General features: G+C 48.1%; 1 protein-coding gene across 1 annotated transcript in view; it reads right to left on the minus strand.

Moving 5' to 3' along the window:
* tmem117 (transmembrane protein 117) overlaps positions 1–15,629 on the minus strand; it is a 40,180-nt gene that overhangs the window by 6,836 nt on the left and 17,715 nt on the right. The window contains 4 exon segments of the mRNA XM_060060402.1: positions 2,164–2,220; positions 2,222–2,324; positions 6,019–6,116; positions 9,357–9,456. Of these exon segments, the coding sequence (XP_059916385.1) occupies positions 2,164–2,220; positions 2,222–2,324; positions 6,019–6,116; positions 9,357–9,456 (358 nt within the window).

A 15,629-nucleotide genomic window follows, 5' to 3' on the forward strand; every position in this document is an offset into this window, starting at 1 on the left:
GCTGGGGTTTGAGACAGGCGAGGCCGTGTAAGATGGAGGATCGGTGGGCTGGGTCAAGGATGCGATGCTATAGGGGCGCTTCGAGGTCCCTCGGCAGGGTCAGAAGGATCAGGCAGACATGCCAGAATATCCCAGGGGGTCGCGGTACTTGAACGCATCATGGCGCTGTGACATGCAGAGGCTTGAAGGCTCGCTGTGGGTGTATTATTTCTTTATTTACAGGTAAAGATAAACTAAAGTATAAAATATATATATTATGTATCAAATATAACTGTAAAAATATAAGAACTAGGCTAGGTTGCTTTGGACAAAGGCCAGCATTTCTCTCTATCTCTGCGGAAACATTAACTGTAACCGTTTTTTTTCAGAGGAATACATTTGAGCAAGAAAAATGCAGTTGAAACGAAGTTGAAACAGTGATGTGGATGGGTAATTACATTGCAACAAGAAACCTCCCAAAAAAATGTTAAAAGATTCCAAAAGCAAATGAGGTTCCACTAATCTGTTATGTAAATGTATGCAAATTCTAAGACGGTTTTCACGAGGTCCTTCAGATAAGAGGGTCTGATGATATAAAACTAGAAGACAAGAGTGTGTGTTCGTTGTAAGACTAGATTGTCTGTTCGTTATAAGACAAGTGTGTGTTTGTTGTAAACCAAATTGTGTCTTTATTAAGGGACCAGAGAATGTTTCTGTTACAAGATCAGAGCGTAAGTGCGTGGGTTATAAGACCAGTGTGTGTGTGTGTGTGTGAGTGTGTGTGTGTGTGTGTGCAGCTCTCCAAAGCGTCTGCAGAGTCCTGCAGGTGATTAGCATAATCAGCAGAGTAGAAACATACATTTAGGACGCTGGCGACCATCAGTCTGCCGCCGGAACGCCGTCTCTAATACGCGCCCAGCAGGCCATCACGCGGCCCGCTCATCACGCATTGGGAAGGGGGGCGGTTGAATTAGGCAAGCATTCAAATCGCACACGCGCCATTGGTCGACCCTTCTGGCTCCTAGATAGCCACTTGACAGCATCTATGTATTTCTCTCTCTCTCTCTCTCTCTCTCTCTCTCTCTCTCTCTCTCTCTCTCTCTCTCTCCCTCTCTCTCTCTCTCTCTCTCTCTCTCTCTCTCTCTCTCTCTCTCTCTCTCTCTCGCTTGTGCCCTCTCCTTCTCTCTCTCTCTCTCTTGTCCCCATTTGGTACATATGTGTTTTTCCCCCACTTCTGACAAACAGATCTCCATATTCATAAGGCACTGACACTGCCTTTATGAATGTATGCTCTCCTCAGGGGAGAGAGACATCCAGTAGAAGAGAGAGAGAGAGAGAGAGAGAGAGAGAGAGAGAGAGAGAGAGAGAGAGAGAGAGAGAGAGAGAGAGAGAGAGAGGAGGCGAGAGAGATTAGGAAACACTCCAAGCTTATGAAGTCATCATAGATATGAAAAACGAGAAGAAAGCGTTGCTCTTTAGAGAGGAAGAGGAGGAGGGCTTGTACAGCGAGGAAGGACTGAGGCATCCGATGAAGGGGCTTCACTCCACACAGATGCCAGATCTAACAGTGTGAGTGTGTGTGTGTGTGTGTGTGTGTGTGTGTGTTATTGCTGTCTGACTGCGATCTCTGCCGCATTGCCCCATTGATAAAGACAGGAGGCAGAGAGAGAGAGAGAGGGGGGAAGGGCAGCAAAGAGAGAGAGAGAGAGAGAGAGAGAGAGAGAGAGAGAGAGAGAGAGAGAGAGAGAGAGAGAGAGAGGGGGGGGACAAACAGAAAAGAAGGGAGAGTAAAAGAGTGAGGGAGACTGAGGCAATGAGTGGAAGACAGAGTGAGAAAGAGACAGAGGGACAGAGAGAGAAGGATAGAGAGAAAGTGGGAGAGGGAGAGAGAAATGGAGGTAAAGAGAAAGAGAGGGAGAGAGCAAGAGACATAGAGACGATAGAAAGACAGACAAAGACAGACAGACAGACAGACAGACAAAGACAGAGAGACATAGAGACCGACGAAGACGGACGGGGAGACTAGACACTGCCATAGAGACAGACAGACAGACAGAGAGAGAGAGGGCGAGCCAGAGAGAGCGAGAGGTCTGTCAGCCCAGGTAGCGCAGCGTGTTGGCGGCGGCGGCGGGCGCTGGGCCGAGCGCCCTCATGTTTAATTGGCCACCGGGGGAAGCGGTCTACCTGCATGACAATGAGCAGGTCGAACACCAGGATGAAGGAGGCCAGGAAGGCCCTGGAGAACCTCGTCGCTGGGCAGGAAGCCCCGGTTCAGGTTGTCCCAGCTGATCCAGTCCGTACTGATGACCAGAACCACCACCGACGTCAACGAGAACAACACCGTCCTGTGGGAGGGGGGGGGGGGGGGGGGGGGGGGGGGGGGGGGGATAGGGGGCAGGAGGGAGGGGAAGGGGAGGCAGGGAGGGAGGGGTGTGGAGAGAACAAGGGGAGGGGAAGGGAGGATGTAGGGAGGCAGGAGGGGAAAGGGGGGAGGGGAGGCAGGGAGGGGAGGGAGGGAGGGAGGGAGGGGGAGAGGACAAAGGGGAGGGAGGAGGAGGGGGGAGGGAGGGGAAGGGGAGGGGAGAGGGGAAGGGATGATATAGGGTGCAGGAGGGAGGGAGGGAGGGAGGGGGAGAGAGAAAAGGGAAGGAGAGGAGAGAGAAAAGTATTTAATCAACCAAGGTAAGCCAAACATAAAGGACAAACATAACGTTGTCCATAAAACATCAGACGTTAAACGCAGACAAGATTTAAAACAACCATCTGAGGTTGATATCCTAATGGCCAAACAGCCAATGTTATAAACGCTGTGCAGACTATACAGAATATATAAATCAACTTATTTCTTTCCTTTATTGTGGAAGTATTTCCTTGATCTAACATTGCGGTATTGACTGAAGGAAATGCAGCAGACAGACAGAAGGACAGACAAGAGACAGATAGATACACGTAGGGATAGAGGAGAGAGAGAACCTCGAAACACCCCGATTTTTGAGGAAACTCAAAATATCCACAATTCTGACACATTCTTTTTCATTTTTCGAATTATTTTCCCGTCATCAATCATTATTTTCTCTATCTCACATTGCGGTATTGACCCGACGGAAACGGGGCCACATTTCAGAGACACATCTGACGAGAGTCCACAAAGGGCTTCGCGTTCGTGCCACCGGTTCCTCCATGTCCCCCACTGTGCTTTTGTCTCTTGACAGCGGCTGATTACAGTGTTATTCCGCTTCCTCCATGCGTGGTCTTTCTGCTGATGGTTGCCAGACAGCAGCAGACACTTTCTATCACTTTTTTCAACTGCTTGGAGACCCCGCAAGGACGACTTTAATATGCGCTTAGGTTTCGGCTTTTTAATTTCTTCGTCAACACATGGCACATTTCGTTTGGTGTGTGGCATTGACGTCTGCGGCTTTGTGGGCATTTTCCACAAAAGGAACTCAGCTGCCCAGTTTTGTTTATCAATCATCTTCCCGAGCGTGCGGAATACCCTGCGCTCGCTTGTCAAACCCATCATCGATCGTGACGGGGCCGACCGGGGGCGGCCATCAATAATGGAAAAGGTCGCAATAAGAGTTAGAGAAGCAGCCGCGAGGCCACCTTCTAATAGCCGCTGGATCAATCCAGCCAGAAGGAGGCTCCCGTCCCGGAAGGCCGGGTGTCTCTCCGCTCCGACGGCAGCATCCCTCCCTGCTGCATCCCCACCCCTTCTGTCTCTCTTTGTTCATGTCTGTCACAAACCATTTCAGTAATAGCTTAATAGGCTTGGTGAAAAATGCATTATTTACGATTGAGTAGATGCCTTCAAATTGACACACAATCGATTTTTTGTTTTATATAAATGTCTGGGCAGGTAATGGTTCGCCAATTTGCTCAGGGCTACAGGTTTGTTGCAGACAGTGGGGGATCGAAACCAGTATGCTTTCCACCGAATTAGTGTACGGTTTCTTTATGGTCTGTTTCCACTCTGTAAATCTATTGCTCCTTTCCTCTCTAACGTTTTACAGGTTGAACTGAGTGTGCTCTGCTTGTTTGTCAGAGCCAATGAGACATTAGCCTCGCTGAGAGAAGGAACCGAGAAACAAGAGAAAGTTCTGCTCTGGAGAACTTCTATTGAGTCGCTGCTGTCTTCTCGTAGTGCGGTTGTGGTTGAGGAACCTGACACGGGCCGATAAGAGTAGACTTGGTTGGATCACACCAAGTGATCTTGCATCGTACTGTATTGTCACTGTACTGCATCGGATTGGTGTCTCCGTGTCCTGCCTGGTATGTTGTCTGTCATGTTGTATTCACAATGGATTGTACCTGGCTGTAACAACACCTCTCCTAGTGGGATAATACATTTGACCTGACCTGACTCGAGGTGCATTCTACCGTATTACAGCCTCAAGCGTTGATCACCTCAAGGGAACACACTGTCGCCGTAATTCACTGAGACTTTGGAGTCCGTGGCGCTGACATCTTCATACAACGATTCTCACGAGTAAAAAGACCACAACCATGTTGAACGGGCAGCCCGGGGTCTTAATCCCTGTGTTTGCTTGGCCCCGCGTGTTCCATCTGACAGCGGCGGCAAACTGAATGACCCGTGCGGAGAGCCTGATCGCTGCTATCTCACCCTGGCAGGGGCTGGTGGAATAATGGGATTGGAGGCCCGGTATGGTTGTAGCGTTAGCCGCGGCGCGGTGCGCGGGGTCACGGCTGGTGATGTCTGAAGCCCCCCAGTGGCGGGGGGCTGCGCTTGGCCTCTCCTAACCTTGGAGGGTCCTGCTGACACCGGGGCGCGGGGAGATTAACACGCTTATTGACCGCTTGTAGCTCACAAACACACACATGCACACACGCAACGCATGAGCACACACGTGCACGCACATGGGCTGCAGCAGGTGCACACCCACACGCACACATATTTACGCATGCAAATAGGCAGTCCACTTATGTGTTCAAACACACACACAAATACACACACGCACGCATGCACATAAATACACACACACACACACACACACACACACACACACACACACACACACACACACACACACACACACACCACTGATTTACACATATGTACACACACACACATACACACACACACGCACGCACACACACACACACACACACACACACACATTGTGGGACTGTAGAGTTCAAGTGTACCGAGATTTCTTTGTGTCTGGCCGCTCACATCGTTAGGGGACCGGGTTGCACCTGAGCTACCCAGCCAAGGTGCTATAAATCGGTCTGGCCGCAAGCGTTCAGTCCCTTGAAGGGAGAACCTTTACTATTTTTTCTCTTCACAAAAGCTCAGTTCTCAATCTATTGATGTTGTCGTGGGTTTTTAGCTTAGGAATATTTTCCTATCTCAATATCTTTCTATCTGTTTTGATAAACTTGGTGGATACATGGAATCTCCTTAACCACCTTTGAGTACCCATATGTCCAATTTTGTTTTTATTTGCATTGTCCATGTTTCTCCATTTCACCTTTTGGTAACCTATTAAGGTCTCTCACTTTTTTGCTAGTGAGCGACACATTTATTTTGAGCCTTGTGTGGGCTTGGTAACATGCGCACGCACATTAAAGCACCTGTCGATGCCAATGTGCTCTCATAATCACACACCTGTTCCAATCAGTGCACACATCCATAAAAACCACACGCAGACATTAACCGCGGGCATTAAGCATACGCTTGAAGCGGAGGACTGCCCGATGTACACAACCAAAGGAATGCCAACTGGATCGGGTTACAGCGAGAGCTGAAGCTGCTTTACCGTAGCTTACACAAACACAAAGCAATCAAAACGAAACACACGACTTCCACTGCACCGCGACATCGCCTGGAGACGGTCTCCAACGCAACGTATTCCCCAACCGGGCGGTTGTGGTGAATTGTGTCTTAAGCCTCTGTGAGCTTTCCCGCCACACCATCACCCATGACAACACAAAAAAAACACCACACTTCCAGTGCTATTTCTCGGACCCAGTATCATTATCCATTTGATACTGGGTCCGATTATTAGAACCACCTACCAGAAGAGGACGATCCTGTTGTTGCCTTTCTTCCAGAACCTTCTTGCCGTCTGGCCCCAGTCAGGGTAGTGCTGGTCCTGGAGCATCATGTCTGTCACCTGCACGGGGACACGCGCGGCAGCACCAATCACTGCTGAACCTTTGTCTCGGCATTTAGCCCTCCATTTTATTTGGTAAATGGATTGCATTTATAAGGTGCTCTGCTAACCAGTGGCCACTCAAAGCGCCTTAAAATTATTGCCGAACATTCACCCATTCATCCACACATTGTGATGAATGGGACACTGCCACCCAGCAGCAGTATATAGTGATACTGAGTGTTTTTATTTTATGAATGTCATTAAGCAGTGCATGTCGTTAAGTAGTGAGTGGTGGTTGGGGAGGTGCCTATGGGTAAAATGCAGACATTGGGGTTAAAGTCCTGAAACTTTGGGCTGGGAGTCAAACACTATCCCAAGACAAGACTATCGTGGCTCAACAATTAAACCTGCGTTAAATCAAAAAGGTTAAACAACATATCTTGTGTCCTAACCCTATCTTGTGTTTCCACTTTTGTGTAACATAATACCTGTGTCACTGCAACAAATTCACAGGTGCTGAGAAACACTTTAACGTTTACGTTTTTGAGTCTGAATTTAAAATGTAGCTTAATTTCTGCTAACTACCTGAATACATACATGACTTAATAATACCCATCAGATTTCCAGCGTTGGAGCATAAACACAGGTGCAGGTAATTATCTCACGAAATCTGTCTCAGCAGGAACACCAAGGGCTAGGATGAACGGTGTACGATAAGTAGGACACAAACTATGTGTACCAGTATAATAATAATAATAATACATTTTATTTAGAGGCGCCTTTCAAGACACCCAAGGTCACCTTACAGAGCATATCAAAACAGAATAACACTCAAAAGAAAAGTATCATTTTCATTAGACGGAGGGAAAAGTTACGCCCCCTGGTACAAATATATTATTAAGGGGTCACGCTCACGTTCTACGGACCTTACTCCACTCATTAGAAGAAGTGGATCAGCTATTAATTTAATCCGATGAAATCCGATTTTTAGGAATGCGTTTAGATGTTCGAAGGAATTCAGCTTTGTAAATGACTGCACATTAACATGGTGAGGGATAAACTTCAATTCTTTCGAGAATCGTCGATGTTCACAGCCTTCTATATTTTTGTACAATGATAATACTTATTATCCGGATTATACGCCTACTTAAAGCCTCAATTCGACTGCAAAACCCCAGGGAATAAGCAGTCCAAATGGTTGACGACCGAGTACACATAATATGTTATTCAGGGTTGAATTGCAGTCTTGACAAGCTTACAAATATATTGACCTGGATTCATTATTAATGCTGGGAACGTTCCCTGTCTACGCCCTGTGGCAAGGAGCCATTTGATGGCTCAATCATTCTGTAATGTTTACCAATGTGTAATTTCCTCGAAAGTCACGCAACTCGTACTTCCAAACGGCCGTCAGGACAATTTGGGAGGTGTGTAAGCCTTGTGTAAGTCTTGTGTAAGCCTCTGGGAGGGGGGGGGGGGGAGGGGGAGAAAAGAGGAGAGGGCACAGGCAGCGAGAAGATACCAAGCGTCCTTTGTTATGTCGGGAAAGGACTGCTGTTCTGGGACTGAGTAGAACTATTTTTGGGTGCCGGTGACATAGACGTCTACATTTGACGATGTAAACCGACCATGGAAAGGAGACGCGGCTGTCTAAACCTCTTGTCAGGTCTGTTTTGCCCGGTTGTCTCTCTTTCTCTCCCTCACTCCCTCTGTCCTCACCCAAAGTCTATAATTTTTTGGTCCTACACCTGTAAGGAACCCCCCCCCCCCCCCCCCCCAACAGTGTGTGTACTGTGTATGTGTAGGAGGGGCAAATAAAGAGGGAAGCAAGGGTTATTGAGAGGGGGGAGGGGGGGGGCAGGGATGGGGGAGGAGAGATATTAAGAGCAAGAGACAGAGGGAGGGAAGGGGAGGGAGGCGGTGCAGGTGAAGGCAGTGTGCTTAGAGAGGGGGCGAGGGGCACTCGGTTTCGGTGTTTCTTCCCTTATAATACATTCACCCCCCCCCCCCACAATCCTCCCATTATGCTTCTCCAGGGCTACTGGCCTGGAGCTCCTCTCGTGTACACTGACAAATGAACAGAGAGAGAGGAGGAGGAGGAGGAGATTGAGGAGTAGGAGGAGCAGGAGATGTAGGAGGAGGAGGAGGAGGAGGAGGAGGAGGAGTACGAATAGGAGGAGGAGGAGGAGGAGGAGATTGAGGAGTAGGTCGAGTAGGAGGAGGGGGAGGAGGAGTAGGAGGAGGAGATGGAGGAGGAGGAGGAGATGGAGGAGGACATGGAGGAGGAGGAGAAGGAGGAGATGTAGGAGGTGGAGGAGCAGGAGGAGTACAAATAGGAGGAGGCGGAGGGAGGATTCTCTTCATCACCCCCTCCCCCCGCTATTTAGACTTCACACACTAACACCAGGCCTCCATTATCTCTATGCGTCATGTATCATCATGTGTATCGTGTTCCCTTCACACTGAACCCATCATCCCCATCACTTCCACACAAGCTATCCTGTTGATCGGACAGAGTTAAGTAGTCATTTAACGAGAATGAATCATGAATATTGATGCTCAGCTGTAATATCTATCATCTATGGAATGTAATTCATGTGTTCACTGTTATATATTTTTAGGGGGGGAATGAGGAGAGAGGAAACGACATGGAGGAGAGAAGGAGAGAGGGAACGACATGTAGGAGAGAAGGAGAGAGGGAACGACATGTAGGATAGAAGGAAAGAGCGAACCACATTTAGGACAGAAGGAGGGAGGGAACGACATGGAGGAGAAAAGGAGAGAGGGAACGACATGGAGGAGAGAAGGAGAGAGGGAACAACATGGAGGAGAGAAGGAGAGAGGGAACAACATGGAGGAGAGAAGGAGAGAGGGAACGACATGGGGGAGAGAAGGAGAGAGGGAACGACATGGGGGAGAGAAGGAGAGAGGGAACGACATGGAGGAGAGAAGGAGAGAGGGAACGACATGGGGGAGAGAAGGAGAGAGGGAACGACATGGAGGAGAGAAGGAGAGAGGGAACGACATGGAGGAGAGAAGGAGAGAGGGAACGACATGTAGGATATAAGGAGAAAGGGCACGATAATGTTATATTACAACCTGCTGGGTGACAATATGCTACAAGGTTTTACCACTGAGCTTCCGCTCCTGTGAAAGCACAATACCTTGTCAAAGCAGGGTCCCAAACAACAGGATTTAAATCGGGATTACTGAACAGCAACAACAACGAAAACAGCAACAGCAATGTCAACGTCTCACCATCCAGGCGGTGACAAAGTCTCCCATCCACGTCCCCACGGCCGCGATCTTCATGAAGCTCTCATTCCTGATGCCCATGTGATCGGTAACCATGTAAGGCCTGAGAGAGAGAGAGAGAGAGAGAGAGAGAGAGAGAGAGAGAGAGAGAGAGAGAGAGAGAGAGAGAGAGAAAGAATTATAAAAATGCAGCAGAACCGGGTCAATGAAAGTATGCGAGGGGAGGGGGGGGGGGGGGGGGGGCGTTAGCGTGGAGGAGAAAAAAGTTCCTCACTGCGACCAATAGGGTTCATGATGAGTCCGTCAGAGCCAATCAATATCAATCAGCGGCTGTGAAAACACTGTGCGTCTCCTGCTCCCTGCCACGGGCCCAGGAGAACCCACCCCTAGCCCTGCCACCCCCAACACTGCCCCCCCCCAAACACCGCCGTCGGAACTACGCCGATCTAACGCGGCGCCATCGCTCCCATTCGGACGCGTTTCGACATATCAACAATTTATTTTTTCGCAAATTTGTCGCATTCCTGGGGAGGAAGTAAAGGAAACCCCGGCATGGTTTTTTAATGAAAACTTTCGGCGCGTCTTAGTAAAGTGATCTGAAAAACACTACGGCGGCGCGCGGGAGATGCAATCTCCCTCCGCGAGGCAGTGGATAAAAGCTGCGCGCACGCAGCTGTGCACGTACACACAAGCATTCCCACCAGGTAAGGGCGGTGCGGGGAACATGGAGCCAGGATACGGGAGTAGAAAGTGGGTCAGGTGGAGTCTATGTGGGACCTTCCAGCCTGGGAGAGGCGTGTCGGGGTGTGTGTGTGTGTGTGTGTGTGTGTGTGTGTGTGTGTGTGTGTGTGGGGGGGGGTTATCTCTTAGCAGCAGGTGTACAATCCAACACACACACACACCCATCCCCATCACCACCGCCAGCTCAAACCCCGACTCCACAGGGGGGCGTGCGGAGAGAATGGCCAGCCCAAGTACAAGGGGCTCTGGACAGGGCTTTGCGGAGCCCAAAGGGGTCATTGCTCCATTTGTCCTGTTCTTAAAGCGGTTTCCTGGCTACCAGCGTCGGGCCGATAACGGTTGTCAGCACACAGCAAGGAGGATGGGGGAGTCACAGTCGCTCCCCTTTCTATAGTTTCCATTATATACAGACGTATGTCTATACATCACCTTTAACTGATTTTCTACGGGGGGCTTTCACTGTGGCGTGGTTATCCGCCGAGATGAGGGTCTGGTGCTCTGTTAACTTTGGTACACGCGTCCGTGTCGGACAGAACTAAGTAATCCCCCACTTAGCACTGGAAGATAATCCCTTCATCCTATTAGCTAACTTTACGCAGCTTTGGCTGTTATTCATCTTCAATAACTACTAATTACTGCTCTCTCTGGAGCGCACACCCCACTCGCCCGAGCTCTCTTATCTGCTCGTGTTGGTCGAGAGTAGACGAACACAATAGACTTTCCAAATGAAACGACTATCTGGAACTATTGTGGTGAGTTGAAGGCACCCAGTGGGCAGATAATCCCTTTTCTCCCAGCGCCTGCTTGTTGAGATGAGAAACAGGGTAAGGTTATTATCAATCAGTGTGTCATCGTTGCATGAAAGGAGATTTCGATAAGGTGGCGACGTGCCGTACCACAGGTGACTCACTGCATCGCAAAACCAAACGCCCGCTCATAAAATGTACACAAAACAGCCCTGATCTAAACCTGCGTCGAGTCACTTTGACATTGTTTCCATGGCGATCCCGGTGAGATTAAAAAATAAATCAAATGGATATTCTCAGGGACACCAGGAGTGACTGACTACCAAATCAGAAAGGCATAGAAAGAAATGAGAAAAAAAACCTTCCTAAACAAGCCGTACTCCACTAGCCACATCATCATATTTCAATTAAGTTATTTATTTTAAAATGGCGGTGTTCAAACTTCTCCTTTCCCTCCCGTACGGCAGTGATGATGTTTTTTTTCTCTGTCCTCTGTGCACTGTGTGATCAGAGTTAGGTACTCTCTGACTTATTCATGGTGAATGAAATTTTAATGGTCTTTCAAGCTGGATGACCTAATGAGAGGATTGGGGCGCAGCGCAACATCAGTGTGGTAGCACCATGAATAATCAGCTCCAAAATGGCTGCAGCAGGCTGCGGGAGAGAGAGAGAGACAGACAGAGAAGGAGACAGAGAGAGACAGAGAGAGACAGAGAGAGAGAGAGAGAGAGAGAGAGAGGGAGAGAGAGAGGGAGAGAGACAGAGGACAGAGAGTGATAGAGAGAGAGAGAGAGAGAGAGAGAGAGAGAGAGAGAGAGAGAGAGAGAGAGAGAGAGAGGGAGAGAAAGAGAGAGAGGGAGAGAGACAGAGGACAGAGAGAGAGAGAGAGAGAGAGACAGAGGACAGAGAGTGATAGAGTGATAGAGAGAGAGAGTGATAGAGTGATAGAGAGAGAGAGAGAGAGAGAGTGAGAGAGAGAGAGAGAGAGAGAGAGAGAGAGAGAGAGAGAGAGAGACAGAGGACACAGAGGAGATAGAGGCGAAAGAGAGAGAGCGAGCGAGTCTGAATGCCACGGTGCCCCTGGCTCTGGCCGGCCCAACGGACCTCTCTGTGGAATGTTATCAGGGTTCAAACACTCTTGTTTCAGTTGTTGAAATTCAAGGACTTGTCAAAGACTCGCCTTTCAAAAAGACCATGTTCTGCCATGTCCAAAGAGTGTACTTTTTTTGGGGGGGGATTATGACATTAAGTCATAAACTATAATTCATGTGGAAACGTTTGATCTAATGAAGAGGACACTTGAATCATGTCACAGCCTGGACCTTATGCATTAAAATGCACGATAACTTCTCAGTTTTCAGTGTCATTATATTAAGTGATAAATCTATAATAGGTACCGGCTCTGAGGATGAATATTGAATGGAATTCAAATGCATTAGAAACAGGGAAGAGGACCATTCGAGTCTCTCGACTCATCCATAATGGAAATGGCGGGAAAGCGGCAATTAAGATAGTCTTTAAAGCAAAATCCCTCTCTGGACATTATATAGTCAAATCAAGTTTTAAAATGGTCACGAGCTCCAATGCATTTTCATTTGTGTCAACTTTCAAGAATTTTAGGCAGACCTACAAGAATCCAAGATAACTAGAAATAATTTTTAAAACCTAAGACCAGCAATTTCCCTATCAAGACGAATAGCTTTATTGACTGTTAACTTAACTAAACCAGCAGACCTACATGTAAAGCATAAATGCCCCCCCCCCCCCCCCTCCCCCTACCTCCAATGTCTAGAAGCGCAGTCCGTCTGCAGGACCTATTTACAGCCTATTCACAGTCCTGAGCTGCCATCGTTACCTGAGAGCATAAATCTGTCTCTGTGGCCCCTCTGCTCGATCCCTACTACGGCTCCCAAGGTAGCCCCAAACATCCCCTTCAATTCCTCCCCCCGCCCCCGCCGATACAAGCGCATGTGCACGCCCTTACACGTGCATGCTCTTACACGTGCATGCTCTTACACATGCATGCTCTTGCTCTTACACGTGTGCACTTTTCCACATGCGGTCCACTCAACGTGAGCGCCCTTACACGTGCCAAAGACTCAGGGCTCGGTGTCCCCTCATCATCAACCCGGGGGCACAAGGACGGCGTTGAACAATCATTGGTCAGGATAATCCTAGAGGTGAATAACTAGTGGTCAGGATAAACCTCAAGGTGAACAACCATTGGTCAGGGTAAACCTCGAGGTGAAGAACCATTGGTCAGGATAATCCTAGAGGTGAAGAACCATTGGTGAGGTTCATTGGACGTTTGTTGTGCCCTCTCTTGTGCCTTTTGTCTTGGGTTTTTCCATTACAGTGGCCAGAGGAGGGAGACGTCCCCACACGTCTGTGGCAGATAAATCTTACTCAGGCCTTTCTTTGTTCCCCAATGTCACTGTCACACGCGCAGGAGAAGAATCCTACCTACAGAAAGAAACGCACACGCCCACCTCGCTTGCAGAAACACAAATAGGGAATAGAGTGTATGCATACAAATATATATAACCCATGAATATACATAAACATATGTTAACCTGCCGTTTTCAAGCAGCAGTGACAAGCCGCTGGGCCTGGCAGCGATCGAATGAACAGCGCCGAGCCGTTAAACTGTACTGAATGCAGATTAATCGAGGTTCCTTGTTTGTTTTTCTGCCCAAATTGCAAGATTTGCTGTGCGCCGCATGCGGTATCCAGAGAGACGTCGGAAGGAGTCGAAGGCTACGCATTAATGACTGCAGGACAGTAATCAGATGCTCGCGGCGCACGCCCGGACCCAGGAAGATATTCAAATGCTGTCAAAAACATTAGCACCCGATGTGCCACATAATGACAAAGTGGCAAGAAGATTGCACAGGCAAGCATGCACACACACACACACACACACACGCAAGCAGCCACACAAACAGATAAATACGTACGCACACAGACACAGAGAGTAACAATCTTATCTCTTCTGTGCTCGTCCACAAGTCGGATTTAGGTCTCTGAAAGAAACACAGACACACACACTCATACACACACACTCACACTCATACTCACACACAAACGCACACACCCACACACACACACGCAAGCATAGCCTCCCCACGCACATTTCTGAAACCATTTTCTCTTCCCGGCTAGTGAGGGATTATGCCAGTCGGTCAAGGTTATGCGGTTTGGTGTTTACAACTGCCACTGTGTCAATGTCGTCTAGTGAAGATGAAGATGACCTATGACGAAGAACCTTCAACCCCATCTCCCCCCCCCCCCACGACACACACACACCACCCCATCACTCCCCATCCTTGTCTTCCAGCAGAGAGTGGGAGGGGGGGAATAATGAATACGTTATCCCAGACTGTAGGTAGCTTGCTCCTCCCTGCCAAAGGTACATGAAAGTCATACTTCATGTCATCATTCATGTACAGGGTTTTAGAATGATCAGTAGGACTGTGTGCTTGACTTAAACTTTGGTACGATTTCTTATATGATCTTAAAAATAGTCGTCTATGCCACTTTATCACTGCTACGGTAATGCGACATTAACAGAAAGCAGGAGTAAAATCCTATGTTTTTTTTTTTTATAAATTTCATTTACAACATTGCTTATTAGGACATTCGTACATAACAGCGGTGCAATAAAAGTCTCGCAAAGTTTCCTTGAGTCGTAACCATGGGGATGACACGCTCCCCTCGTTCCTAGACCTATCAGTACAGAACGCAGTGTGTTTAACCCCAGTCATCGTGTTCGAGAGTGGGCTGAAGCAGGAGAAATATCATAGTATTATTACTATTACAATATAATTACGGTAATCTCAGAACCAACATCTCCTTTTCCACACGTTCTGAGCTAGGCGTGTATATTAATATCGTTCTGTTGATTCGTCAGTCTAGCAGGCTGGTGTTCGCCGCTCGTGGCTTTTGCGGCGGCAGCGTGATGTGGGTTGAGGCGGTACATTGCGTACTGCGACCTCATTGGCTGCCACAGGAGCTACATATAAGAGCGCATTGAGCTAGATTCTCGCACCGACCCAAATGTCTTTGTGACCATAAGCTAGATGGATTGCCAAATAGCCTGCGTATAGGTCTCGTTATTTGCGAGGGTGTTAGGGTGATAAAATAATACATTTCTATTTCCCTTCCCCTCCCAAAATGGCAGCCTAGCGCTGCAACCTACGAATTAGCGTCATTCCAAATTGAGGAGTGGGATGGGTAGATGGGGGCGGGAAAAGCATTTGCATCTGTTTCATCCTTCTTGAACTCACGAGCAGTTATCACCATAAAGTAAGATCAAGTTGTGGGAACAAAGAACAAGTTTGTGTCTGCCAGGCTTAAGAGTTTCAACCTCTTAAAGTGAGTTTAAGAAACGTTGACAATTTTTTTTAAAAAATTCTCCTAACGAGTTTACATAACTTAACTTTCCGGCTGTGTGGACAAAAGAAATCGTGAAAATAAGTTGAAATAGCTCATTATATTTCCCAGTGTCCGGCTTATTGTCAGCAATAAAGTGAAACGCAGCTTACGGGCAAGAAATTAGAGCTAGCAGCAGAATATCAGAATATAAGGGGAGATTTGTATAGGGGAAGATTCACTGTAAATCCCTTTTGTTAGAGTTGCAAGTGAAACGTTCTTTAACTAAGTATGGACATGGTCATACCTTTGTGTTTGTGTCAAGTGACAATTTACATCCATACACATTACAATATCCTTACCCCCTGCTGGTCATAGTGAGCCATGCCTTGCTCAGAGGCAATAGGGAGGGTTGAGG

The sequence above is a fragment of the Gadus macrocephalus genome, chromosome 9 (genome assembly GCF_031168955.1).
Source record: "Gadus macrocephalus chromosome 9, ASM3116895v1".
NCBI classification, from domain to species: domain Eukaryota; kingdom Metazoa; phylum Chordata; class Actinopteri; order Gadiformes; family Gadidae; genus Gadus; species Gadus macrocephalus.